We start from the raw sequence: 24,624 nt of genomic DNA on the forward strand, positions 1-24,624 counted from the left end.
GGCCACTCTATCCCAAAACAACAACCTCCTCTCTACTTGGTACAAGCCGCCACGCTTTCTTGGTGAGCCTTCCCATCGCCTCGCGTCGAGCAAATGGCCGCCCTCCATCTTCCCGGCTCAGAAGCATGACATTGAAGAGCGGATAGTCCGTAAAATCGACACAGTCCTCGTCGCCAAAGTACTGCGCCTCGGAAATGAGGGCAAAGTCATAGAGCAGCTGGCCCGGCGTGTGTCCGTCCGGGTCCGGGAGCCAGACCCGGCCGACCTCGATACCACCTCCCATGATGGGAGTCTCGCGTATCTTGAGCTGTGAGGATACGATGAGCTTTCCGGTGTCGTTTCGCTTCCAGGTAGTATCGGTCCTGATGCGTGTCTTCCCGAGGCGGAACTGGGCGATTTTCGTCCTGAAGACGAGGTGTTGGTCCGTTAGCAGCCTAGTTATGCTGTTGTCAAGGGAGGGCATGCTACAGTTTAGGTTGCCCGTAGCCGCGCTGACCAATATGTTCCACTCTTTGATATCGACGTCGTTGTTCAAGGCGAGGCCGAGGCCAGTCTTGTTCAAAGGTCGAAGGCGTGGGTGAGTCTGATTAGGAAAAACCCGATCCACCACGTACCACTTCAATAGCGGTCTCATAAATTCTTCTGCTTTGTCTCCTTCATCTGGAACAACTTTCTTCAGTCCTCCATCGTCATCAGTCTGGGCTCTAAACGGTGCTTCGTAGCGCACGCCCCCATCACATCCTTCAGTATCTTCAACGGCTGTCCATGCGGCCCATGACCAACTCGGGAACATGAACCTCGTATTACCAGAGTTGTTCGAGGTTACTCGTAGCTTGAGGCGGACGTTCTCGCCCGCCGCCGGTTGCCAGTGCAACGCCTGGTCCAAGAACTCCTCGGGGAGACCGCTCAGCGGTGGCGTCTTTCGCTGCGAGTCCTGCTGGTTGGTGATGAGAATTTGAAGCATGCCTGATATAGCGTTTATAGCATCCGACGTCGTTGACATCTTCCGCGGCGTGTACTGCTCGATCAAAGACGTGTACTGTGCAAAGACAGGCGAGCGTAGTAGTCGCAGCCCGGGTGTCGTCAACGAAACGAGACGCCCAACGGACAACCCGACAAGAGGGGGCGGTTTGCTAATGCAGGAGTCATCGGCCGCCATGTCCTCGTAAGAAACGCCACAAGAGCAGTAGAAGTCAACCATCCCGTCGTGGAAGACGAGAAGTCGTTTAGACAGCAATTTCTCCTGCAGAGTCCAGGCCCTTGTCGACCACGGTCTCAAACTTGTATTGCGTTTACAAGGCACGAGTACATTGATCTGAGGGTCCGCTGTTACTTGCTCGGCGAGTTGGGTGACGGAACGCTCTGTGGTGACACCGACGATAGGCTCATCGAGATGATTACAAGACGCAGCGGCGATGGTGACCACAGCGCTGCCGTAAATTCGATCCATTTGCTGTAGTTGTTCTTCCTTGTCGTTCTGTTGATGCTGTAGGATGCAAAGACGATCGGCCCAAAGATAGCGCAGTCCAAGCTTGCGTGTAATCTCCATTGCATCCGCAATGACGTTCCCAACACGTTTACCACTGAGACTCATAGGCTTGAAGAGGTCAGATTTGTTGGTGCTTTTCAAACACTCAATGCCCTTCGAGTGCTGTTCAGGTCCCCAGACATATGACAAAGCGGCGTAGCTGTATTGAGTTGTCATCTTATTCGGCTCAACAATTGCCATCTTTAACACGTCGATGAGCCTGAAGTCGGTTCCCGTCGGCCTCTGAAGGGTCTTTGACCATTTGGGTTTGTTGCATGTATCCCCATGTTTATTCCGGCAGTGATCCACCCATTTCCGACAAAGCTCCATATCAATCTTGGTCTTGTTGATAATCTTGCCGTAGCGGAGACTCTGGTCTTCCGTGTAGACCTCTGGCGAGGCAACACGGAGTCGAAAGTGGCTCAGCGTCTTCAAGACGTGGGTGATACGCTTACTGCAGCCGAAAACAGTGACTTCCATGACTCCCGAGTTTTTGTGCGACGCGCCATACACAATTATCCAGAGTGCGGCGGGAACTTTCTTCTTCTCCATCTCGTTGAAGAAGGCTGGGTCTGGGATCATCTCGCGGATGAACGTGTACCATCGTGTGCGTTCTTCATTATTGTCGAACTCCTCGGCCACTCGAAAGGCTTTCTTGGCCCCTTCGCCGACTACTCGGGAATTGATGTCCAGGCCGTGTGATTCCTGAAACTCGACGTTGGTCGAAATTTCGACGTTGCGTTTGATCTCCATCTCAGCATTAGAATCAACATCCGTCTCCGTATTCGACTCTTCGAAGGCTTTAATCTTGTTTTTCTTAGTCTTCTTGGTGATTTTCATCCGTGCTTGCATCTCGAAGCTATCTTTTGTGTGCCCACCAAACGGCCAACGAGAGTCCTTCTTGATGAGGAATGCATTATTCTTCGTGCTCCATATATTCTCGCGCACCTGGGCCCATGTTTCGAAGTTGACTTGATCGTTCTGGGGGAAGCTCTTATCCTCCTTGATGGTTGTCTGCAGATCTTTATCACGCAAGGGGTCATTTTCGGGCAGGCAAAGGGCCTGGAAGAGTAACCCGCAGAAGCTGCATGTCTTTCGCTCCTTGAGAAGATGCTTCAGTTCAATAGAGTATTGTTCGCCATCTTGGTTCGAGGAGATGGTATTCGGGTCAAATTGACTGAAATTGATCTTGGTGCACACCCTGCAGAGAGGGCCGGACTTGAAGATGCTGCTGAATCGGTTGGAAGGTCGTTGAATAGGTTCAAGAGTGGGGGGAGGATCTTGAGTCCCTAGCGATGAGACTGACGCGGAGCGCGTGTCGGAAGCGCTAGAATGATCGGGCAATGAACGCGGACGGCAAGGTAGAGGCGGCGGTGGACGCGGACGACAAGGTGGAGGCGGCGGTGGAAAAGAACGAGGTGGAATAGAGGGAGGTGGGACAGACGGTGGCATATGAGGCTTGCTCTTAAACTTGGCGGGCTTTGAGGGCCTTCCAGGTGCGTTTCTTGGAAGATTCACACTCGAACGTGGCGTGGAAGGATTCGAGAATGCTGGTGAATTGCTGGTGTTCGTCATGGATTTGTAGTTGGGAGTCGATGTTGAATTGCCCTGCTCAAACACCTTCCTTATATCTTTGACGCCTTTGGGTGATAGTTGCTCCAGCTCATATCCGCTTGACAGGAATTCTGCTTCGTTTGGTGCCATTTTGCTTTCGGTTGAGCCGCCGTCGTTACTTTTTTGATAGAGGGTGCAAGAGTCTGGTCGGAAAGTGGAAAAGTGGACTGAAGGGAAGAGAAATACTCGGGGATTGAGCCCCCAATTCCCCCCCGACGAAGTGAATACTGAATCGGTTGACACGTACTGCATGATGTACTTCGTATTCGACCTGCTGTGTTACCATTGCGCCTCAGTTCAATCGTTTATGTCCACGAATCAATATGTCCCTGGGCGGTGTCTATTCTCAAGGCAGTACGCCATCTGACGCAAATCTCCCGAGAACTTGCATATTGCATGCCACTGCAAGTGGCAAAGTGCAGTGCCAAGCATGAGGAGGATTATGTGGCTGCAGTTTCGTTCCTTATTGGCGTTGCCTGCTTGTATTGCTGCGCTACAACCACTCAGCCGCACGAGGCTCGGCGACATTTCGGCCAGAGAATGACGTTTACATGCCCCCTTAACATTTTGCTGTCCAGTAATCACTCATGGCGGTTCACCCGATGACATCGGCGGCCGATGCTATAAATAAATCCTCAATGGTTCTCCTTGACACCCCGGGATAGTCGCTTTTCTTAGAACCCTCCTTCTGGAGCCTGAAACAAGGACAACTGTCCAATAACAGTGTCACCTTGAGTTTATGATCCCAAAGTCAGCCTTTCTTAAAATTTCCACCGAAAGCTAGCCCGGAGTCCAGTCAATTTCAATGCAAGTTCCTCCTCGCTCAGGCACAGCCGTCAACACGATATGAGTGCTTAGCCTAGTGCGAGGGTAGTGACAGACACACGCGTTTGTAGGCGGCTCAGTACCAAGCTTCTTTGGCTTAAGATTGTGCCCAAATTTATGAGTAAAAATGGACATGGATTTTCCTCTCTACGACTAAGATGCACCTTCACACTTCAATTTACTCGATATCCCAGGCTACGTAGTATGTAGTACTCTGTAGTCTAGAGGCAAGTAGTACCTCCGGCCTCCTTCCATAAAAGGTCTGTGAGCTTTTCCAAGTGCAACAAGTGACCTCTTCGACGGTAGACGTAGATAGTGTAGGCGAAGCTTGCTGTAGTGACGGCTGTACCAGAAATGAATGATGGCCAAAAGAACTGTGAGGGACGAAAGAACACAATTGTTGAAAAGTAGGAAAGCAGCTCAAAGGCATTTTGCCAGGCAGCTTCAACCGAAGAGAAAGAGCCACGGCTCTCAGCCTCTACTTCCTAACCAAAGAATTAGTCTTTAAGTTGAGGTTCGGTTGTTGACTGAAATCGTTACCTCCTGCACAATGACTTGCATACACAAGTCGAAACCTCGGAGACCTAGTCGACTCACAATGGTCCCAATGACTAGACCGCCAGCAGAGATGACTGGATTGTCCATGAAACCCCCAAAAACTGTGATGCCAGCGATAAGAGGTATGACCTGGCAATTACTCAACCAGAGACCTGCTCGCACCGGTCCAATCCGACTTATCAGCCAAGGCGCAACCCAGGTGGCCATGACCTCAAACGCAACGCTTAAAGTTCTCGCAATGGTTATTTGTGTTGCATTATAACCAGAGGCAACCAGGTACGTGACCATTTGACCGGAAAAGCTAAGAACAGTGAGATATAGTAGCGCGCCCGCGATTGACGGGAGAAATACGCGATGGTGGAAGTAAAAGCTGAAATCAGCAATGAACCGACTGAAAGCGCTGCGAGTCTGGGTAATGGCCCCTGCAGTCGCAATAGAATCTCTCTGAGGCGACGGTGGGCCTGGTTGCGCTGACCGAGGCTTTGATCTACTCTCTTGGAGGTCTGGGACTTCGTAGTAGATCCAAGCTATTGCGAAGTATTCTACCACTACCGAAGTGATGTTCATGGTGAAATTGGCGATAATAGCTGCTTCTGTCGATAGGCCATCAATGAGTGCAATGCACAGAGGCCCGAGGAGCTTGCACAGCAGGTCGATTCGTCGCATCTGCGCATTTAAGGTAGCCAGGGCGGATATATCATTCTCAGCGAGGACAACGACCTATGAAAGTGATATCGTTAGATGGGACTAGGATGTGACTAGGAATATGTCGTAATTACGAAAGTACTTACCCAGTCTTTCTCAATCGAGACGAGGTTTACGATGGAGTACAGCTTCTCGACACAGGCTAAGAAGGAGACAACGCTGAGCATGACTATGCGACCATTGTTACTAGATGAGAGGCGGATGTATAAGATGTAGAATATGGCGCAAGAGGATGCCACAGCTAATCGCTGGAAGACTGCGATCTGATTGTTAGTTAATGATCTTGGAGCTGACAAAGGTGGCGGGGCGACATGCCTATAGACGCGCGTACGACTTGGAGGCGGTCATTAGTATCGATGTGTTGCCCGATCGCGGGTGCGAATATCACAGCGGAGAGACCTCGCGTGAGAGCATACACCGACATGGGAAGCAACGTGCCGGGAAATATGGTTGCAAGGTACAGCACTGCGCCGAACTCGAAGACTCGAGAGTTCCAAGTAGATAAGAAGTGAGATAGATAGAGACGGTGTGCGATCCGAGGGGATATTCGATGTGTCAAGGTGACCGAGTCGTCATTTGGAATGTCAGCTCTGAGGAGAGAAGTATGTTCGTCTGGTGGAGCGACTTCCACATCGATACGAGGTCGTCGTGATTGCATCTTGGCGAACAAATGAGACGAGCAGAGGAAAAAATAAATTGTAGACAAATAGGCCGTAATTTCCCTACGAAGTAAGAGACTTTTATATACAAGCATAAGTAGCCAACAGCTTTTGTGAGCTGATCTCAGGGAATGCCGTCACTCAGCGCCTCGCAGTTCCGATATTGACGGAGGCATCAAAGCTCCGTACTCCGTGGCCTGTGCAGAGCATGTCCCCAGGCTAATCTACAACCAGATTAGATGCGGGAATGAGATCAGAGCCAGGGGAGACATACTCCACAGAAGTCAAGCAATCGCCAGATCAGGGAAGAATGATCGGAGTTGAAGCGTGTTTACCGGTCGTGGACGGGGCGATACTTACTTGTACTTGCCCGAATCTGAATTTGAGGTTGAGCGATGCACCGCTGTACGAAGCTCCAGCAATGTCACAATTCTCGGACCTCGCCGTGAGCATTCGGTAGTTTTAATTTGTGATTTCAATTGCACGCCGCTTGCACGTTTCACTCCAGCTCTCTATCATACCGATTTGTACGGAATGACTATTGTCGGCAATACGCTCCCACCTAACCCAGTTCGTATCTTTCTTCTCTCTTTGCCTTCGAGATAGCGCAACTCCCAAGCCGTACTAGCTCTATTATAAAGTCATTTGTTTGTTGTACATGGTCAACCTCGTCGTGTGTTAGTGTACCCAATGGCATACTGCGGATTATGCCGACGGCCGATACTAAAAGTTCAATATCTAGTTGTACTCGGGTATCGAGGGGGTGCAGTAGGATGTTTGTGAACAGAGACATGGCAGCCACGGTAGAATAGAAGACGATGTGCCTATTTGCACATCAGCATTGGTCCTTGCGAAACATCATTTAGACTCACCAAAATGCTTCTTCCGCCAACGTCGATATGGGGGCCTTCAAAAATAGGAGAGTTGAGCGGCTCGCTTCTAAGGTAAGGTCGGTGCTTGAATGAGCAACGATATGGAGATCCTCGGGCAAATCATCGGCCTCAGGGCTACCGGCGCCGCACCTCCTAACCGTCGTATGAATTGCCGTCGTAAGGTAGTGATAATCTAGTTGCAGGTTGATATATCGAATGATTTGCGGGGCCTTCATCCCAGCTGGAAGCAGAGGGCGATTTGGAGGAATGGAAAGTTTGGGGCGGAATTCAGGGGGGATGGAGATTCGCCAGCTCTCAAGCTCGTCATCTAGCTGGCGAATATGGAGGAGTAGTTGGCTGTCGGTCATCCTAAATGCCTGAGGTGAATAGAGAAGACGGCAAGTTTTCTCTTTAAGATAGCTTAGGCCAGGGTCTCCAGGGAAATGAGAGGTGAAGATCCCATCGGTATCGCCACTAGTCCTTGAGACTCCATCATCCGGCCCGGGCGAGCAAGAGTAACAACTCAAATAATCTTCGGGCGGGGTTAGATCACAATAATCCTCCGTGAGAAGGGGAGGTTGCCCGGAACGGAGAGAGATATCCTTGTCCAACCCGTAGCACAACCAGAAAAGCATTCGGATGTGGCTGCTCTGTCGTTCTGTACAGGGCAAAGGCTGATATATGTGTCCGCCAAGCCCGCAAACCATGCGGCAGGCAATTGAGTGCATAAAGGTGGCATTTTTCCATTGGCCTGTATGTGTCTGATGCATTTGCTAACTGATATGAGTCCCGATCCCAGGATGATTGAGCTAAGGATGCAGAAGCTGAGCTTACCAACATGAGCACTGTCTGGAGGTTTACCAAGGTTGCATCCCCAGTGATATGTCCTAGCATGCATTGCGCCTTGGTAGCACAAGCATCGCTCTTGATAGAAGAAGAGACCTCCCTGGACCGTTTTAGCTGACACATAATGGAGAGAGCGGCGTTAACACAAGCTATGGCCGACACATGTGCGGGCGAGGAGGGCATTCCATTGAATGGTTCATATGCTGTTTCCAAGGTATCTTCAAACAGTATTTTGTCCAGTATCGGGAAAGCCAGCCGAGAAGGCGAACTGAAGAAACCACTGAGAATCTTTTGAGTCACACTCTTATCAGGTAGCTCCCATAATTCTTGAGAAGAGATATGCAATTGAAAAGCTGAGAATGTCGAAGCAAACAGACCTTCCTGACTGCCAAACAGATGGAACTTGCCTAGATTAACATCTTGGCCAGTTCGGGATGATATCCAGTTCTGGCCCGCCTCGGAAAGCAAAGGCGTTCCCTTGTAGTACCAGTTCTGTCCTAAATGGCGCCCGGAGAAGCGAATTTGCCCAAATGAGAAATTGGGGAGCTGCGTGTTTGGCTGTGGTGAAACCAAGGGGGACTGCGTAGATTCGGGAACACAGGACTGCCCGCCAAGACTGGATGGAGTCACGTATTGAAGAGATTCATCTTGTGCGGTAGCTGGAGTTGTTATCTCTGCGGGACTGGATGACACTTCACGAGGCGTCTGCTTATTGGCCGTACTCTGAGCTAGAGCACCCTCAAGCTGCTCAATGCGATTGAACAACTCTTTTATGTCACTCAATCTGGCTCTAGTACGCACGTTAGACAGGAGCTTGGGGTGCGAAGAACGCAAACGTACCTGTTCTTTGTGTTTCTTTGCTTTGCCCTTGTAAATTTGCAAGTCAGATTATGGTGACTGCACCAGTTGCAGGGTGCATCTGGATCGGGGATAGAGCACTGGATCTATGGAGAGGAAAGTCGGCATATCGTTCCATCGCAAGGATGTCTGCTCGGGAGAGGCGGAAGATTTCGGGATGTACCTTTCTCTTGTAACATATGTCACATGCTCGTCTGGGAGGCATGTTGGCGAGGCGTTAATACGATACCGTTGATTCTCCGCTCTGGAAGCGCCCAGCAATGAAGCTGGAAAGTTGGAAACAATGCTGCGGAATACTGAGATGATTCTGTCGGAGCATCGGAGCCCACATGACCGGGCTGTACTGGTGCCACGCCGATTCCGAAAAGCAAGCTTGGGCTAACTGGGACAAGTCTCTCCACTATGGAAAACATCACCAATTGTACACGTCGTACGTTGCGATCTATGCCTAGTTCGTATGGGTAGTGGGTACAATTGTCACTGACTCAGCGGAACAAGAATCAATTCACTCCGATTACATAACTCAAGACACCTGACAAGTCACGTTTGAATCAGTCATTGTACTGAGCTTGAATGTATTTCAGCTATCTACTCTCTACCTAATCCTCCAACTTCTTTGCAGGGTCCTCCGTCAGAGAAGGCTGGTCGCGGTCAAGATCGTACATCTTTTCCTCCTCAGCATCATAGTGGTGGAAGATGAACCAAAAGATGCAGCCAGTAACAAATGAAGAGCAAGCGACGCCAGTGTACATCCACACAAACTTGGGGTCCACAGCCACAGAGACAAGAGCCTCGGAAATGGCGGAACCGAAAGCGTTGGTAAAGAGGTAGATACTCTGGACGAACGACTTCATGCTGGGAGGGGCCTTGGTGTAAGCGTACTCGAGACCCGTGACAGAAATGAAAATCTCCGAGAGACCGATGAAGATGTAGGCTGGTGTCTGAACAGCAATGTGGACGTTGTTGGACAGGTAACCGTTTCCGTCTTTGCCGGCCTCACAGTTGCCGGGCGAATCGTAGCAAGGACCAGCGTTGTAGATGAGGTGCTGGACGATAGCGGCGTAGGCGAGACAGATGGCGGCTAGCCAGAATCCAATGGTGATTCGCATGATGGGGCGCAGCTCGATTCCGGCCTTGCGAAGCAGGGGATAAACGACGCTTTCGAGGATGGGTGTGAAGACCAAAATGGAGACGGGATCAAAGTTCTGCATAAAGTCGTTCGGCATGCCGTGGCCTCGCATTTGACCGGCTTGAGTCACGAAGTTGGTCGAGAATTGGCCGTAGCAAACCCAGAAGATGGGGTCTAGAAGAAACAAGGTTAGCATGCACAATGAATCAAAACAGCACGAGATGCAGTGACTTACAGAAGATGAAGACCTTGCAGGCACGGAGAGCTCGCTTGAGTTCCTCAACAAAGTGGTCATTCCAGGGAACCACTCTGGTCTTGCCGTTGGCCTCACGCCACGAGGGCTTTGCTGCGTCCAAATTGCGCGCGGCAATCATCATTCCAAGTGCCTTGAAGGCATCGGTAATGACAGAACCCTGAGGAGGGCGATCAATGAAAGAGTGTCGACGTGTCACAAGAACAGTAATGCCGAGGTTGAACATGACGAAGCACATCAGGAAGGCGGTCCAGAAGCCCTTGTACTTCTCCATGAAAGGCGTCGCCATCAACGAGAGTGAACCCAAGTTGATGCACCAATAGAAGATCATGTAGATTCTCTGGTACGTGATGGCGGGATCAATGATGACGCGCTCTCCGCTCTTCTCCGTCTTAACGGCCATCCGGCGGCGCTGATATTGGTCGGCAATCAGAGGCGCGATGTTGGACTTGATACCACCGGTGCCCAATCCAATGACGATGATGGCGACGATGTATCCAGGCATGCTGGCACCGTGTGCCAAAGCAGATGGCAGAGCGGTGGTCCAGAGAATGACCAAACCAACCCAGTAGAAGCTACAGAAGATGAGAATAGTCTTGTACTTTCCGAGATACTGGTCGGCAATAATGGCACCGAGAATGGGAGTGACTGCGCATGGATGTCAGATTGATTTCATCAGGCATGTAGAGCAAATCTACCGTAGCAAAACCACTGGAAGAACAGGTTCAGACCAGTGGCGGCTTGGTGGCCCATCCCAAGGCCTTTGGCACCATCGGATCCATCTTTACTGTTGCTAATGTAGTTCTGGAACAAGCCCTGGGCACCGTAGTAGGTGAAGCGCTCTGTGAGCTCGACCACGGCGATGAGGTAGGCTGAGGCGGGAAGATTCTCGCCAATACGGCGTAGGGTGCCCTTCTCGTATTCATTGGGCTCCTCTCCCTCTGCGGTAGGGGCCGACTCTGCACTGGCGTTTAACGCGGCAGCGGCCTTCTCGTCCAAGCCGTACTGGATAACATTGCCGCTCGCGATGTCCGTCTCCGGCCTGAACGTGGGCTGAGCGACGGGATCGGCGCGTCTAAAAAGGATCAGCGAGGCGTTCCCCCACTTGTAATATGCAAGACGTACTTGTCGCTTTCTTTCTCTTGCGTGGATGCCATGTTAACGTGAATCACAAGTCTACACAGAGAGGCAGATGGAAAAGAAAAGCAAAGCGGCCCAGATATAATATACGAAAGCCAAATGACCATTCAAAGACACGCAATTCGGCCATTTCTCAGCTGGTGTTGTATACAACGTAGTATGGCACTTTTGCTCTTTGGCATTGTCGTACCACACCCGCTCACGGCTCGTCGGCATCAAATCCTTTCCCAAGTTGGAAGCTCCATCCAAGGACCTTTTGAAGAGCCTCTCCTATCCGGGCCGAAGAGCGCAATAAGCGGGGAGTCGGAACTCGCCCGTGCATTAAAACCGGGGATAACTTGGCCGACGAGTCAACGACTGGGTTTACGAAGGCTCCATGAGCTGCAAATTTTCTAGAATTATCACCGCATCTCCGGACCCGCATAACCCCACAGAAGCCGCGAGACCCGGCATTGCCACTCGTAATACGTACGATTTATTAAGTAATAGCTACGGAAGGGGAGGGATTAATACGCACTCGACGAGGAAATTGTCACCCGAGCGAGATAAGGGAATAGACCGGGGATTGTTTTCTCTGGAGTAAGACGTCTTATAAATAAGCATCAGTGCAAGTCTGGTGACAATTGCTCCAATAGGTCATGCTAAGTGATGTCACGATTTACGATCAGATTTCCCCTCATCGTTAGCCAACATGTGGTTACCGAAAAATGCCTTCCTAAATGGGTCTTGGCCTTCAGCTACTTGTTTCGGAGACTTTTAATGTCCGGGGCAATGTCCGTACATGCAAAGAAATATGGGCCAGTTTGAGTCGTCTCTCCACAATGGCCCGGCCTCCACATCTTCCTTTCATATCAACACCACGTCCTCCTTCATTTCAGCATTGTCAGTCTCAAACGGGGTAATCACGCTGGCGAGTCTCCATCACTGCCCTAAATCAAGAAAACGCCGTCTCGAACTCAGCATACTCGTCATCATTGTTCCTTTCCGCCGGCACAACCACCAGTCCAGCATCCAGCAGTTCTTCTCTTATGTTAGCGGGAATGTCACTGGCGGGGCACTTGAATTCCCTTGTGTTCTCTTCGCTGTTTCGGTTGCCACCTTTCCAGCATTTTCAAGATCATCGAATGCCCCTTTGGAGGTTGAGATACCATACTATCACAGGTATCGTCATGGACGTACTTCATTGCTTTGCCAGGCTCTATCCGCAGCGCCTGGCTCGCTACATGCTCCCCAGAAGGTAACAGCCAAAATGAATCCTTCCCACTCCAACTTTGTCGAGACTCTTCGGGTCCTCGGTCGGACCGTCAAGCCACTGAAGTCACCGAGGTAAGCATGACTCGACAGCAGGTTTGGCTCGTCAAATTATACCACCTGTAACCTGACAATGTCTTCTGCGACCGCGAACACATGGTGGGGTAGATTAAAAAGTCTACCTCGCCACGTTCCGCAAATGGTTCCTGTGTCAAAGAAGGGACTGAGAACTATGTCCACAATGGAGTTGACATCTGCTATTGCTTTTGCTGATACAGCCCTCTGACCTATGCTGAGGTCGGAAAATTCTTTCCAGATTTACAGCAAGGTATGAGAAGCCCGTTTTTGTCTGAACAACTCGAGCAACTCCTGCACACGCAATAGCCCTGTACTTTCGGACTTCGGCTGCCAGTCAGTCATATTGCACCAACAATCCCCTTTGTCTGCGGAAAGTCTTGTCGAATTTGGCACCTTGTGCAAAACTGGTGCGAAATCCTCATTTAGATCACGCTATTGTCCGGCAGCCCATAAAACTCGTCTCTTATCGACAAAACACACCCATACCAGTCGACTACGGTCTTCATGGACAATACAGGCACAGAGTAATCACTCCTGGAATGCGCATCCCCTTGAAAGTGGTGGCCCCGAATGGTTCACAGCGGGAAGTGTTGCCACTCTATGGACTTGCCCGACGCGGGATACTCAGTCCTCCCAGGAATGCCTGAACCATGTGATACCACATGGTTGGACACGTCGCTTCAGTGGTTGGTGATATGCCTCGAGAGCAGCTCTACATCTTGGAGTGCTTCTCATTTGTAACGTTCTGCACATGCTATTCAATAATCATTTAACTATAGAATAACACGATCTTCATCTTGAGAAACCCGTCAAGGCCCCCCCTGTGCATCGAATCGACCCCATCTACTAGACTTGAATTCTTCGTAAAAAAGATTGAGATTGTCGAGAACCGTCATTGAGTTGCTATAGACTGCTCTGCTTTAAATTTCCTTGGCAATCTTCGGTGCTCGTCGCAGGTCCTGGCTAAAAACGGCAAAGCTGTGCCCATACGCGGTGTCATTGGCAATGCCAATCACCTCTTTATCGCTCTTAATAGATATTAGCGAAACAGTAGGACCAAGCCATTTTTTAAACTCAATGTTCGTAGTAAGATCAACCGCGACAAGAATAGTATGACGCGATCTATGCTTCTCTTCTCCGCCGTTGACCCTGCTCGGCTTTTCTCTAGCAATGATATCTGCCCCCGCGGAATGCCCATGTGCAATGAGTCTTCGGTTTTTTTCCGCACCAGCAGACATGGCAAGATCAGGCGCTGGCTCAGATTTCGGAGCTGTCATGTTCTGCGCTTTCACCAACGCAAACTTGAACTGTTCAAAGATCTAATAGTGAACTAATATCCTCTCAGTCGACATACAATCTGCCCGGTCTGAAAAGAATCAGTACAAACCCTCAATTCAGAGGATGATTGATATTATTACGTGAAAGACAGCACTGGCTCCAGTTTCTTCCGCCTCGAATTGGGCAAACTCAGCTCGCTGTTCGAGCAGCGTCGCGGCCCGTAGGAAGATGTATCATCGCTCAATTACTTTCGCTTTGACCATGCGGAGAAGGCTACAGAGGCTGTCTCCACCGCCTTCACTGCCTCTGCCTTGGACACGCTTGTGAAATGCCCCAAGACTAGGGGAGGTTAGGTCCAATAACATTTCCATTCAGCACCAGATGTGCAGTTTACGGAGCATATACTACCCTCCATAGAAGTAGATCCTGCTTAACATTATAGAGAATTTAAAACGGGACTTTTGATGGGTTCTATAACTCGCCGTGTATTGATACTAGCTGAAATGGCGTCTTTCAAGAATTTGCAATTAATATACTCCTTGTCCATTTTTTCAACGCTTCGATGCACTCTCCGTTTCGTTTATCGTCGCCTTCAATTAAGATAAAATCGTGTGCCATCGTTTCTTGAAGATCAAACTGTAGCTTCATCTCGGGGCTGTTCTTCTGCACTTGTCCCACAAAATCGATGCATTGGTCCCGAAACACCTCGTGGTATCCCACCGACACGTACATCTGGTTTGTAAGGGCGCTCAGATGGTGTATCCAGGGCTTCTCCATGTCGAGGGCAAATAAATGACAGCGTTCTTCCATTGACCTCGTCTCCCAATCGTCATAACCCACCACTACACCTATGATTGACTTCACAAAGTCGGCAGAGAGCATATCAATCGAGCCGTTTTCAACAAATGCTCGATCGTTTGTTTCTTTTGTGAGCCACGGCGAGATGAGGAATACTCCAGCGAATGGCTTGGCCAGGCTGATCTGAACGGCTTCGGGATGCGGCCACACCAAATGGCACATCAACTGGCCTGTCAAGTTGCCGCCAGCAGAATCTCCGCCGATGATGATATTCTCTGGGAGAATTCCAGATGCAAGCAAATGAGATAGGCCACTGGCGGCCTGACGCAGTTGCATGGGATACCGCGCAACGGGGCAGAGCGTGTACTCGAGGATTGCCACTGCAACTTCAGTCTCTGCCTCGATACCAGCCACGATAAACGATCGCCACAGCCACTCCATATATGAAGTGAGCATTGGGGTAGTGAAGCCTCCTCCGTGGAAGAAGAGCACTACTTTCTTAGCCTTGTGGCGGTCTCCGAGCCAGAGGATCGAGGAGTTCCCGTCCTCCAGTGGTTCAATGTCGCAGCTCAATCGACCAGCCTTTTCTGAATCCGCTCCTGGACTCAGCTTGGATATTTCCACCTCAACCCATGATTTGAACACCTCTTTGGTTGGGGGGCACAAATATTGAGTTTCGCGTGCGTCAAAAACATCCTGGAGCGCTTTGTAAACTCCACACAGAACGTAGTCTCGAAGGGGGAGTCCTCGAAATCCAGCAATAACTGTAGCACGGGCGACGTATGCCGAGACGTAGAATGGAGCTGACAGGAACCGTTAACATTGATGCACCGAGGTCCCAAGTCATACAATCTCGACATACCTTGGAGAAACCGGAATGCCAAACGGAATTTGTCCGCGTTGGAGAAGGGAGACGCCATGGGTAAAAGAAGACGAGTTATGGTTGACAGTTGTGTGACCAGAAAGTCGCAACAGCAGTGAGTTGCAGGTGAACAGGAGATGGTCAAATCAAGGAGAGAAAGCTGATATTTATGTTTTAGCTTCATGCGGTTGCATCATGCCCGCTATTAGTAGCCCCAGACAATAACCGCGCCCAGGGCTCAATACTAATCCATCATCTCTCTGCCTTGGATCGGCTAGGGATATTGAGACCTCGGATCATTCGTCTCAAATTGACGGTCAATGACACTAACAAACTCCGTAGCGTCATGCATACAGAGAGTATAACAACCGAAATGTCATTGTCAACCTGTTTTGAGTGTAGTGGTGGAGGCTGGAACCCTCGTAGCCAAGGGTCAGATACGCTATCATCTTGACGGAATTCGCGGGAATGGGGATGTCGTAATTGCCGGTGGTAGTTCCGCATAACCACGCGACCTGGCGGATCCCGCGGAGGCCTTGACTCCCGAAAGCCGTCGCAGAAAGCGCGCGCACACGGGCCATGCGCGGTCTTGGCGAGTCTCTGAACAATGCCGAAGCGAAGGGATTGTTCATTTGCATACCATGTGTTTTAGCTGGTGGTAATGGCTGCTAGTCAATGGATAGTTGGCAGACAACGTGGCAGGGTTACTCAGTGAACGGAGAAAGGGAGAAGTGCCGTCCCAATGACGCCGGGGAGCAAGTTAGGCCGTGGAAATTGAAACATATTCGCTAACGGTTTCATCCGCCAATCGAGTCTCGTCGCGATTATCATATCATTAATACACAGGAAATACGGTTTCCCGCAGAGAGATATCGCGGGCGGTGAATCGATCCGACGATAATCGTGAAATAAGAAGATGTTTATACATCATGTCTAATACTCTATTGTAAACCCGTGCCGTGATACTTTAGTATCTCAGTATGGCACCAGATACAATCCTCGATTTATAAGCACCCCAGCACCAGAATAGGAAAATAACAACGCCGGTGAACAAAGCAAATGCTTGATCCAACTCTGATATCGAATTTCCAGACAGGCGGAAGGGGTTGTAGATAGGAAATTTATCTGGGCGCCCCTGAAGTAGGGCAACAGCCGCGAGAAAATGAAAGCTACCTGTCTGGGTGTAGATATAAGAAGACATGTTTGTTCTTAAAAGACCCCAAACTGTTCGCAACGTCTCCGTTATTCTCTTCAATAATATGATAGGAGCCGTTCTTTCGATGTTCCAATCAAGACAGTGAAATAAGGCTGCCAATATTGAGATAAGAAATGGATATGCCAGGCTTATCCCTTGGGCAAGATAAAAGCTGTATGTCATGAGGAAAACGACGTGATAAAAAAAGGAGCTGAATATTTTGCCCTGGCCCATTTTCCAACATGAGATGATGAATGGTTCGTAGGCGTCTATTCCCAACGACTTGAGATGGTCATCATCGTAGGACTCATGGGGACCCCGATAATACCGCTTCGCACAAGCCACGCAACATATAAACCAAGTAACTGAAACGGCCAGGGCTCTTTTTCGGACAACCAGCTTGGGAACATTCGCCTTGCCCATGACGTGCAGTATATTCATTGGGTGAATTTTCAGCCGCTGGGAAACCAGAATCATCCAGGGCGCGAAGGTGCAAAAGAGGATGACCACGGAGAGCGGGGCCTGTAGCGCGAGACGATGTTGTATCTGCGCAAGCTTGGAGTCGGCTTCTGACTCAAATTCTTGAGAGTAATTGGCTATCTGTGAAAGCACATCGCAGGCTGCAATGAAAGGGTATGCCAATGCCACTATGAGATCCGCATCGAGAGAGTCATGTGTGCGATACTCTGAATGCAGAGTCCACGAAACAAAGGTAGATGCAATAGATAGTATCCAGCAGGCGAGAACTCCAGGGCCATATTGCGACGAGACAAGGTCGAATTGAGTCAATGTGCCGCTCATGGCTGCGACCGACTCGCGGCTGAGGCGTTTTCAAGTGGAGGACCAACTGGCGGCGGAGGGAAGCTTTTCTTATTTGTTGCCGGAATTCGTCTGCGATCCAGGTTGCTCGAATTTGTCGACATGATAGAAGGGCGGATAAATATGTCTCAATAAAGATGTAAGATCAACGGCTGATGCCTTATCGCCAGCCTCATCCGTCTGACATTTGCTCATCGTCAGCGTCACGTGCAGACCTCAGTCAGCACTCAACTCGGGCCGGCTTTTTTGCGTGCAGGGGTGTTTGTGAGAGGGCATCGACATTCATCTAAAACCTGGCAGCAAGAAACTTGGCGGTATCTGGGGCATCAGACGGGTAGTAGATGGATCTGAGAGTCTAGTAGAATCGAGATTGCAAGCCGCGTGCATGCTTCTGAGCTTGATCAGTGGAGTCTCAGATCAACTTTGAGGGAGGCTAAGGCTTTTAGACTAGAGCCATTCGGTCTCAAGACCGTGAGTATTATTGGCTGGCTGGATCCCCGTCTGGTCAGCTTATGTCGAACATTGATAAAGCAAGTATGCTATATTCTGACGGCAACCTGTAGCAGATGATTCAAGCATACCATACCAGTACTCGACGTTATTCCATCTGGTTGTTGGCTGCTCTACGTCGTCCGTTTGTTACCGTAGCGAATGCGAGATCCACGATGAATGCGAGATGGTGTGCTTTATCATCGGCGCAAATGGCCCCACTCGGACTGCAATTGCCCCGAAACTCAGACACGCGGACCAAGTAGGTAACAGTTCCGACTCAGCTCCCTGATTACACAGCATTGTGTCTAGATGTTATGCCCATTCGAGTCAGGCGCCAGATGAAAGGTTCAATCCGAGGCTCCGTAACGGAGCAACAGTCGGTCCATTTGTGATGGCGCCGTCAAGTTTCTGAAATTCGCACAGTTTCCGCCGCGGCTGGGGCCACGCTGGGCAGAATTGTATAATACTAGAGTGGCCGCCGCCTTGTAATGGTGACATCAACACTTTCCCCAATTTCAACACATATTCTTCATCTCATTTCCATCATCCATCATGAAAGCCCTTCTATCAAACAACTCCATTGTGTCCAGGATCAGCAACCTGACTCTGGGCAAATCCTTCGGTGGACGCGGTGGCGTGTTCAAGGACATCCCCGTGCCAACCATCTCCAGTGACGAGATCCTCGTCAAGGTCAAATCCGTAGCGCTGAACCCCACCGACTTCAAGCACATCGACATCATCTCTCCCCCAAACTCCATCATCGGCTGCGACTATGCCGGCGAGGTAGCTGCCGTCGGCGCCAATGCAGCCAAGTTCTGGAAAGTCGGCGAGCGGGTAGCCGGCGCAGTCCATGGCGGCCTGTACCCTGACCGCGGTGCCTTTGCCGAGTATCTCAAGGCAGATCACGACCTCGCCTGGAAGATCCCGCCCGAGGTGTCCGATGCTGATGCAACGACATATGGCGTCTCGGCCATCACTGCTGCGCTGGCCCTCAACAACCGCCATGGCTTGCCGTGGGCCAACGAGGGTCCCAAGACAGGCCAAGCAGCATCTGCAGAACGTCGGTCAATCTTCATTTATGCAGGCTCAACCGCTGCCGGCCTCTTCCACATACAGCTAGCCAAGGCTGCGGGACTTACCGTCGTCGCCACCGCATCGCCTCATTCCTTTGATCTCGTCAAGAAATACGGCGCAGACAGCGTCTTCAATTACAAGTCGCCAACGGTTGCCGAAGAAATCGTCAAAGAGTTTCCCAATATCTCAATGGCCGTGGACTGCTTCTCTGAAGGCAAATCGATTGAAATCTGTGCCAAGGTCATCCAGAACAAAGGCGGCAAGGTCGTGACGCTTCTTGACCCTGGCAAGTCCAAAACTCTCGGCGTCGAATACGAAATGATCCTGGCGTACACAATGTACGGCCACAGCTTCCAATGGTTGGCGCCTATCGGACCCAAGTTCGCAGCCAGTTCGTTAGACCGCGAGACCCTTGTCCACTTCTGCTCCATCCTGCCAGAGCTTACGAAGACCATTAAGCCAACCCCGGTCACAGAGTTGGAGGGTGGTTTTGACGCCATTCTCGGTGGATTAGATCAGTTGCGAGCGGGAAAGGTATCTGGAGGCAAGTTGGTGGTCAAGGTGTCTGAGTAGCGTATGTAGCTTCTGTTTTCCTATTGTAAGGTTATAGGTCAGCTTGTTGATTGCTAGAGTTCAAGGCTCTGGATTGATTATGGGAATGAATAATGAGATAGTATAATTTAGAATGATTTTTACACCCACAACGACAAAATGATCTCAAAGTAGTAGGATTACGATTTACTTACTACTTGAGATGAAATATGATATTATGACCAGGCAATCCCATGGGTTCCTCGAAGCTGCATTTGGCGGTAAAACACGAGATGTAGAATAAGATCCGAAACCTGAGATTTTGAAGATGGAGGAGGGAAAGTTGGTCCCGTCTGCTGTTATTAGTCTTTACATAACATCTATTTCTAGCTGATATTTGTGCACACTGTCTCGGCCTAGCAACGGAAAACCAGTGAGTTGATCTCAAGGGGCCAGGTACTCCAAATCCGAATGCATACACCCAATTTCTTTCATTCCTCCAAACTTCTTTCGTAAAGCAGGAACTATCAATACTACTATAATATTATATTTTTAAAGCTAAAACAATGTCTGGCAGTTTCAGTTGCTAGTTGGCTATATCTTGCCCAGCAATATAGCCCATTGGCCACTCTATAATACTATTCCATAACGGATCGATAGTATTTGCAATAGACCTTGCCACACCGAGCCCCCATCCCTTCATAAACCAAAATGTCGATTCAGTAATGCGCAAGACAACACAGAAATACGCCAAGAGGGCCACTGCGGCAGGTTGTCGTTGGCGAAGAAGAGTGATAAAGTCTGGGTTAAGATGCATCGGCCAAGTCGAGACAACTCGCACTTCAGGCATCGGGGCAGTAGCATTTGCATTGTGAATGCATGAAATGAGACTGATAATCTCAGCCTCGACCAGGGCCTGGATATGGTCATCCAACTGGTGGGTCTCTAGCTGCAGTTGAAGATCAATAATTTTGTCGAGGAGAGTCTGTAGACCGGCGGGCATCGACGGAACGGGATGTTTAGGTAGCCCAAAGAATTCATGTAAAGCGCCTTTGGAGATGTTATCCTCCTCTGTCTTCAGAACACCATCGATGCCTCTGGTGAGGAGAAAGATATCCAAGATATCATCGACAGACGGCTCTAATCCATTTGTCTGGTTCGTCACGCCAGAAAATCCTCCAAAAGAGAATAAGAGGGAGGCCGCAAAGAGCGCATCGCAATTCTCGGCTGTTATCTCTGCCAGCGCTATCCTCATTAGACGGACGGCGTGATCCTGATGCTGCGATGCCCGCAGTGCGTAAACATGGCGCTGACCTGGGTTCAGGTAGGCAAGGTGAAAGGCCGAAAGTGCGAGAAGCTGGTTCATAAGGAACTGATGCTTGATTGCTATCTTTGGCACTTCAAACTGCCACACATCATTGGCGTCCTTTGCTCTTGGCAACGTCGAGTGAGTATGCGTTGACCAGTGGTGCATGAGCTCGAGATCACCTATCCAGGAACCGGTGTTGGACCTGGCATGTTTCTCCGTCTGATGACTGGTGAATCTTGCAAAATACGAGTACGGATCGAAACTGAACAACAGCTCGTTGCTGGACAGGGCCGGGTCAATCGCTGGATGGGATATCGAGGCGCCGAGCTGCTGGTTGGCGTATGGCTCAATCAGTACTTAGGAATATTGGCGTATCAAATTAGAAGAACCTACCGCGGTGACTACGGCATTCTCCTGTGGCAGTTGCTCTCCTCCTTGACTTAACCCGGCTGAGGACGGCTGAGCTTGTTCCGGGGGGCACACCACAAGGGTGCATACAACACCGTGTCTGACGCAGGCAAGGCAAGGGCGGTTTTCGTCGCACTATAGTAATTAGTCTTAACTGGTAGCGTAATATGGGAGAACAGGGCTAATTCGCACCTTGACTTTTCGTTGCTTGCATCGTAAGCACCCTGTGCGAGACTTCTTGTACCCTAGAGCCGGTGGCATTCTGGCAGTAATTGTGGAGGATGAAGTGAGTACCTTGGTGCTGGTCATAGCCTCGTGTACCAGGCGGTCAAATGCGGCAGAATGAGGAGACCCGTAATTCCCACCAATATGAACGGTCCAACCTGAATCGCGTGGTAAAACTATAGTGTGGTTCGGTGGGCGGAGTAACAGTCTCGTTGACGACGTCTACCTTAAACTTTCCCATGTACTCAACACCTGACTGTCTAGTGTAAATTATAAACAGGAAGCAGTAATGCATCCGAGGAACCTCATGATTTAAATTGTTATGGCATAGCTCGTAAAATGGTGGGTGGCCCTATTTAGCTGCGAGCAGCTAGATTGAACGTGTGTAATAGAATAAGAATGACTAGCTACTTGAGAGTTCAGAGACCCTCATTTATTTTAATGGTGGGAGAGGTCTTTAGACTACACCCTTTCGCAGGGTCGTAGCTGGAGAGGGATAAAATATAAAACAAAGCAACAGAAAAACCGACTCCTGAGGGTAAAAGATACAGAGAGCAAGTAGTTTACTGCTTTTTAATATCTCTAAGAAGAAAAGAAATAAAAATATCAACAAGAGCCACTGCTACATCTGTATTATAAGAAGCATACTGAAGCCAAAGGTATCTGATAATTCAGTGAAGGAAAAAAGCGTGCCGTCTTATTTTTCAAGCAGACTCAACGCCTTAAGTAGGGTCATCCTAAACTAGCTGCTGGCCACTACTGAATTAAACTCCAGGTGGATTGTCGGTCCCATTACAGTATCCTAGCCGTTGGGGAGCCTGCTAGGGCTCCACACTAAGACAGAAATTCATTCTACTACTCAGCCTTCCGGACCTTCGACGTAAAGTCCATAATATCCCCCCAGAGTGTAACAGGTTGCTCGGTCGGACTAAAGTGACCACCCTATAATTAAAACGTCAGCATTATTAAATCTAAGATTTCAATATTTAAACAGCAAGGATACCTACCTTATCGTGTTGGTAGAAGTAAGTGAAGACGTCACTATTACGCTCAAAGTATGATTTCGGTGGAAGGCCAACATCGTTCGGAAACCACGAGAACCCCTCCGGTTTTCCAGTTCTCGTCGGCAATGCAATCTTCGCAGTATCATTGGTTGCCTAGCGATGGTCAGTATACTGCTGTAGTGTATATAAGTGATCGTGTCCACTCCTTCAGACATGGTTTAATAAATGGGTAGAGTTCGCGAGCGGAAGGGAGAGGGATTGGCAGTGCCGTGGTGTTCTGTTCACTTACCGGCTCCGACCTAAATGCGGCATATATCCAGTACGAGGTAGGATAGGTCTGTGTGAACCAATACAACGAAGCCGTAGCTACGATAGTTTCCAAGGACAGTGGTTTCTTCGGGTCCGACCATAAGACCATTCTCTCACCGATCCTGTTTTATTTATCAGCCAATATTATTGGACATTCGTTGCCAAACACATAAACGAAACTTACCACACAAGCATTGAAATCGGGTTACCACCGATTGTGAGCCCCGCTGTGCTTGATCTATCTGAATGCAACAGGACGTTCGCTTGGCCCCATTGCCGAGTCTCGGCCATGCGCTGCAACCCATACTTCTCTAGATCGGAAGAGGGAAGATCCGTAGCAGGGTCATACGCCGGGTGACCCCACCAAAGGGTGACATGGGCGGCTAATGTTTCTTGTCAACATATACGCCCTTGGTCCACGCGTAGTTATGGGACTATTACCTTTGCACTCGTCATACTCCAGCATGTAATCTGACACCATTGAGCCGACATCTTGGCCCTGAGCGATGTAACCCTTTTCGCCGAAGCCGAGAGCCACCATAAGCTTATTAAGGATACGTGCCGTGTCGCTTGTGTAAAATGCTTCCGTCCGAGGAGGTGGGGACGAAAATCCCATGCCGATGAGGGACGGCACGATGAGGTGGTATGTCAGCTCGTGGGGTTTACCTGAGTATTGCTTTTGCACTCTCTGGAGGATGGGCATATATATCATATATGAGTCTGGATAATACGTCTCATTAGTTCAGGTTCTCGTGTCACTCTCTTTCCCTGAAAGCCGTGGCTGAGGATGATAGGAATAGCATCCTTCTTGGCGGAGAAGAGTGCGGCAAAATGAACAGAGTATTCCTCCCCATTGTCATCTTTCAAATCTAATCGAAATTGCGGGATACTGTTGATCTCGCGTTCCTGCTTACGCCTATTGGAGTTCGCGTCAGCTGAGGGCAAAAGGAGCCCAAGGATAAAGTGCCTCTTACCAGTCGAACTCGTGCCGCCAGTAGTCAACCGCATATATGAGCCAGTCCTTGGGCACACCATATTTCCAGCCATTGTCGGAGTTCTCATACGTCGGGTGCGGTGCGCGAAAGAGTTTCAGATGATCGTTCAATTCATGAATCTCCTTGTTGGAGATATTGACACGGAACTCTGTGAGCTTTGCGTCGTGAGCAATAGGGTGAGGCGGAGTTGAAAGGATACGAGCTGAGGCAAGCGTTGACCGGACAAGTATGCACAGGGCTAGTGCCATCCAGGCAAGTCGCGCCATGGTTTTTGAATCGAAAAATCTGAAAAAAAGATAGGAGGTAGTGAGGATTGGATGCTTGGATTCTGGTGAGAGGTAGCAATTAGAAAAGGTTCGATGACTTGTGCTCGCAGATGCCTTTATTATAGCTACGAGCCGTGTAGACCGTAGAGTCTCTGATTGGTTTGCTCGGTTTCTTATCTTAGTCTCGGTTCCATATCTTAGCCTCGGTATCGTATCCTTAGTCTCGGTATCGTATTTCAGTCTCGCCTTGGTCGTCGAAAACATTCGAGCTGACAAGCATATACATGCCACTGAAAAGCTCTTAACCTGTGACCTGGAGTCAATTAATTTAAGGGTGTTTATTTGACACACCGTCTCGGGTACTTGTATACCCAAGCAGCTGTTTGGCCGCTACGACACTCTGTCAACCTTTGGTGCACGGCTTCCCCCCAAATAGGCACTACAGTCCCGAACGGCCCCCGTTGCTGCACCAATTTCACAAAGGCACTTTAATTTCGTGAGCATCAGTGTGCTCCTCGTTAATCTGGCTAGTAATGAGAATGCTATGGATGCTAGGCATTACACTTACAGTATACTTGGGGTGCTATACCAAGACCTACGCGGCACAATTATTACAACCTATAGGAAGGACTGTATGCAGCGGGTCTATGAGGTTTTACGGGAAGACTGGCGGAGACCCTGTCCTGTGTACATGCTTCAGCCAATACTGCCCGAGTTCTCATTTCGCCCGCCGCACGAGGGCG

At 49.7% G+C, this 24,624-nt stretch overlaps 10 protein-coding genes across 10 annotated transcripts; 2 read left to right on the forward strand and 8 right to left on the reverse strand.

Annotated features, from left to right (window-relative positions):
- Positions 1–7: 7 nt before the first annotated feature.
- On the reverse strand, positions 8–3,232 carry BGZ61DRAFT_533830 (heterokaryon incompatibility protein-domain-containing protein; the record flags this gene model as incomplete). The annotated part of the gene is made up of 1 exon (XM_046254063.1): positions 8–3,232. The coding sequence occupies one exon, from the start codon at positions 3,230–3,232 to the stop codon at positions 8–10; it is 3,225 nt and encodes a 1,074-aa protein (XP_046102661.1).
- A 956-nt stretch (positions 3,233–4,188) lies between these two features.
- BGZ61DRAFT_422769 (iron transporter) lies at positions 4,189–5,888 on the reverse strand (the record flags this gene model as incomplete). The annotated part of the gene is made up of 4 exons (XM_046243539.1): positions 4,189–4,452; positions 4,508–5,245; positions 5,317–5,486; positions 5,630–5,888. 4 exons carry the CDS (start codon positions 5,886–5,888, stop codon positions 4,189–4,191), a joined length of 1,431 nt encoding a protein of 476 aa, XP_046102662.1.
- A 79-nt stretch (positions 5,889–5,967) lies between these two features.
- BGZ61DRAFT_454274 (uncharacterized protein) lies at positions 5,968–8,750 on the reverse strand. Its single transcript, XM_046246191.1, has 6 exons — positions 8,629–8,750; positions 8,448–8,551; positions 7,596–8,397; positions 6,762–7,534; positions 6,164–6,713; positions 5,968–6,113 (listed from the first exon to the last, which is right to left on the reverse strand). The coding sequence occupies exons 1-5, from the start codon at positions 8,668–8,670 to the stop codon at positions 6,452–6,454; spliced, it is 1,983 nt and encodes a 660-aa protein (XP_046102663.1). The 5' UTR covers positions 8,671–8,750; the 3' UTR covers positions 5,968–6,113; positions 6,164–6,451.
- A 255-nt stretch (positions 8,751–9,005) lies between these two features.
- Positions 9,006–11,188, reverse strand: BGZ61DRAFT_454276 (POT family protein). Its single transcript, XM_046246192.1, has 4 exons — positions 10,973–11,188; positions 10,546–10,922; positions 9,830–10,495; positions 9,006–9,768 (listed from the first exon to the last, which is right to left on the reverse strand). Exons 1-4 carry the CDS (start codon positions 11,092–11,094, stop codon positions 9,065–9,067), a joined length of 1,869 nt encoding a protein of 622 aa, XP_046102664.1. The 5' UTR covers positions 11,095–11,188; the 3' UTR covers positions 9,006–9,064.
- A 443-nt stretch (positions 11,189–11,631) lies between these two features.
- BGZ61DRAFT_519014 (uncharacterized protein) lies at positions 11,632–12,963 on the forward strand (the record flags this gene model as incomplete). The annotated part of the gene is made up of 3 exons (XM_046252381.1): positions 11,632–12,313; positions 12,517–12,566; positions 12,743–12,963. Exons 1-3 carry the CDS (start codon positions 11,769–11,771, stop codon positions 12,961–12,963), a joined length of 816 nt encoding a protein of 271 aa, XP_046102665.1. The 5' UTR covers positions 11,632–11,768.
- A 1,144-nt stretch (positions 12,964–14,107) lies between these two features.
- BGZ61DRAFT_495008 (Alpha/Beta hydrolase protein) lies at positions 14,108–15,312 on the reverse strand (the record flags this gene model as incomplete). Its single annotated transcript, XM_046250823.1, has 2 exons — positions 14,108–15,195; positions 15,255–15,312. The coding sequence occupies 2 exons, from the start codon at positions 15,310–15,312 to the stop codon at positions 14,108–14,110; spliced, it is 1,146 nt and encodes a 381-aa protein (XP_046102666.1).
- Positions 15,313–16,145: 833 nt separating this feature from the next.
- Positions 16,146–17,656, reverse strand: BGZ61DRAFT_454281 (uncharacterized protein). Its single transcript, XM_046246193.1, has one exon. It carries the CDS (start codon positions 17,248–17,250, stop codon positions 16,222–16,224), a length of 1,029 nt encoding a protein of 342 aa, XP_046102667.1. The 5' UTR covers positions 17,251–17,656; the 3' UTR covers positions 16,146–16,221.
- A 613-nt stretch (positions 17,657–18,269) lies between these two features.
- BGZ61DRAFT_507075 (TOXD protein) lies at positions 18,270–19,407 on the forward strand (the record flags this gene model as incomplete). The annotated part of the gene is made up of 1 exon (XM_046251888.1): positions 18,270–19,407. The coding sequence occupies exon 1, from the start codon at positions 18,313–18,315 to the stop codon at positions 19,405–19,407; it is 1,095 nt and encodes a 364-aa protein (XP_046102668.1). The 5' UTR covers positions 18,270–18,312.
- A 279-nt stretch (positions 19,408–19,686) lies between these two features.
- BGZ61DRAFT_392909 (C6 zinc finger domain-containing protein) lies at positions 19,687–21,358 on the reverse strand. The gene is made up of 3 exons (XM_046242860.1): positions 21,275–21,358; positions 21,068–21,217; positions 19,687–21,004 (listed from the first exon to the last, which is right to left on the reverse strand). The coding sequence occupies exons 1-3, from the start codon at positions 21,341–21,343 to the stop codon at positions 19,952–19,954; spliced, it is 1,272 nt and encodes a 423-aa protein (XP_046102669.1). The 5' UTR covers positions 21,344–21,358; the 3' UTR covers positions 19,687–19,951.
- An 804-nt stretch (positions 21,359–22,162) lies between these two features.
- On the reverse strand, positions 22,163–23,863 carry BGZ61DRAFT_355699 (Alpha/Beta hydrolase protein; the record flags this gene model as incomplete). Its single annotated transcript, XM_046240731.1, has 7 exons — positions 22,163–22,249; positions 22,315–22,443; positions 22,601–22,742; positions 22,805–23,003; positions 23,062–23,353; positions 23,380–23,536; positions 23,595–23,863. 7 exons carry the CDS (start codon positions 23,861–23,863, stop codon positions 22,163–22,165), a joined length of 1,275 nt encoding a protein of 424 aa, XP_046102670.1.
- Positions 23,864–24,624: the final 761 nt, after the last annotated feature.

Source organism: Ilyonectria robusta (assembly GCF_021365365.1).
Source record: "Ilyonectria robusta strain PMI_751 chromosome Unknown BGZ61scaffold_13, whole genome shotgun sequence".
In the NCBI taxonomy this organism is placed as follows: domain Eukaryota; kingdom Fungi; phylum Ascomycota; class Sordariomycetes; order Hypocreales; family Nectriaceae; genus Ilyonectria; species Ilyonectria robusta.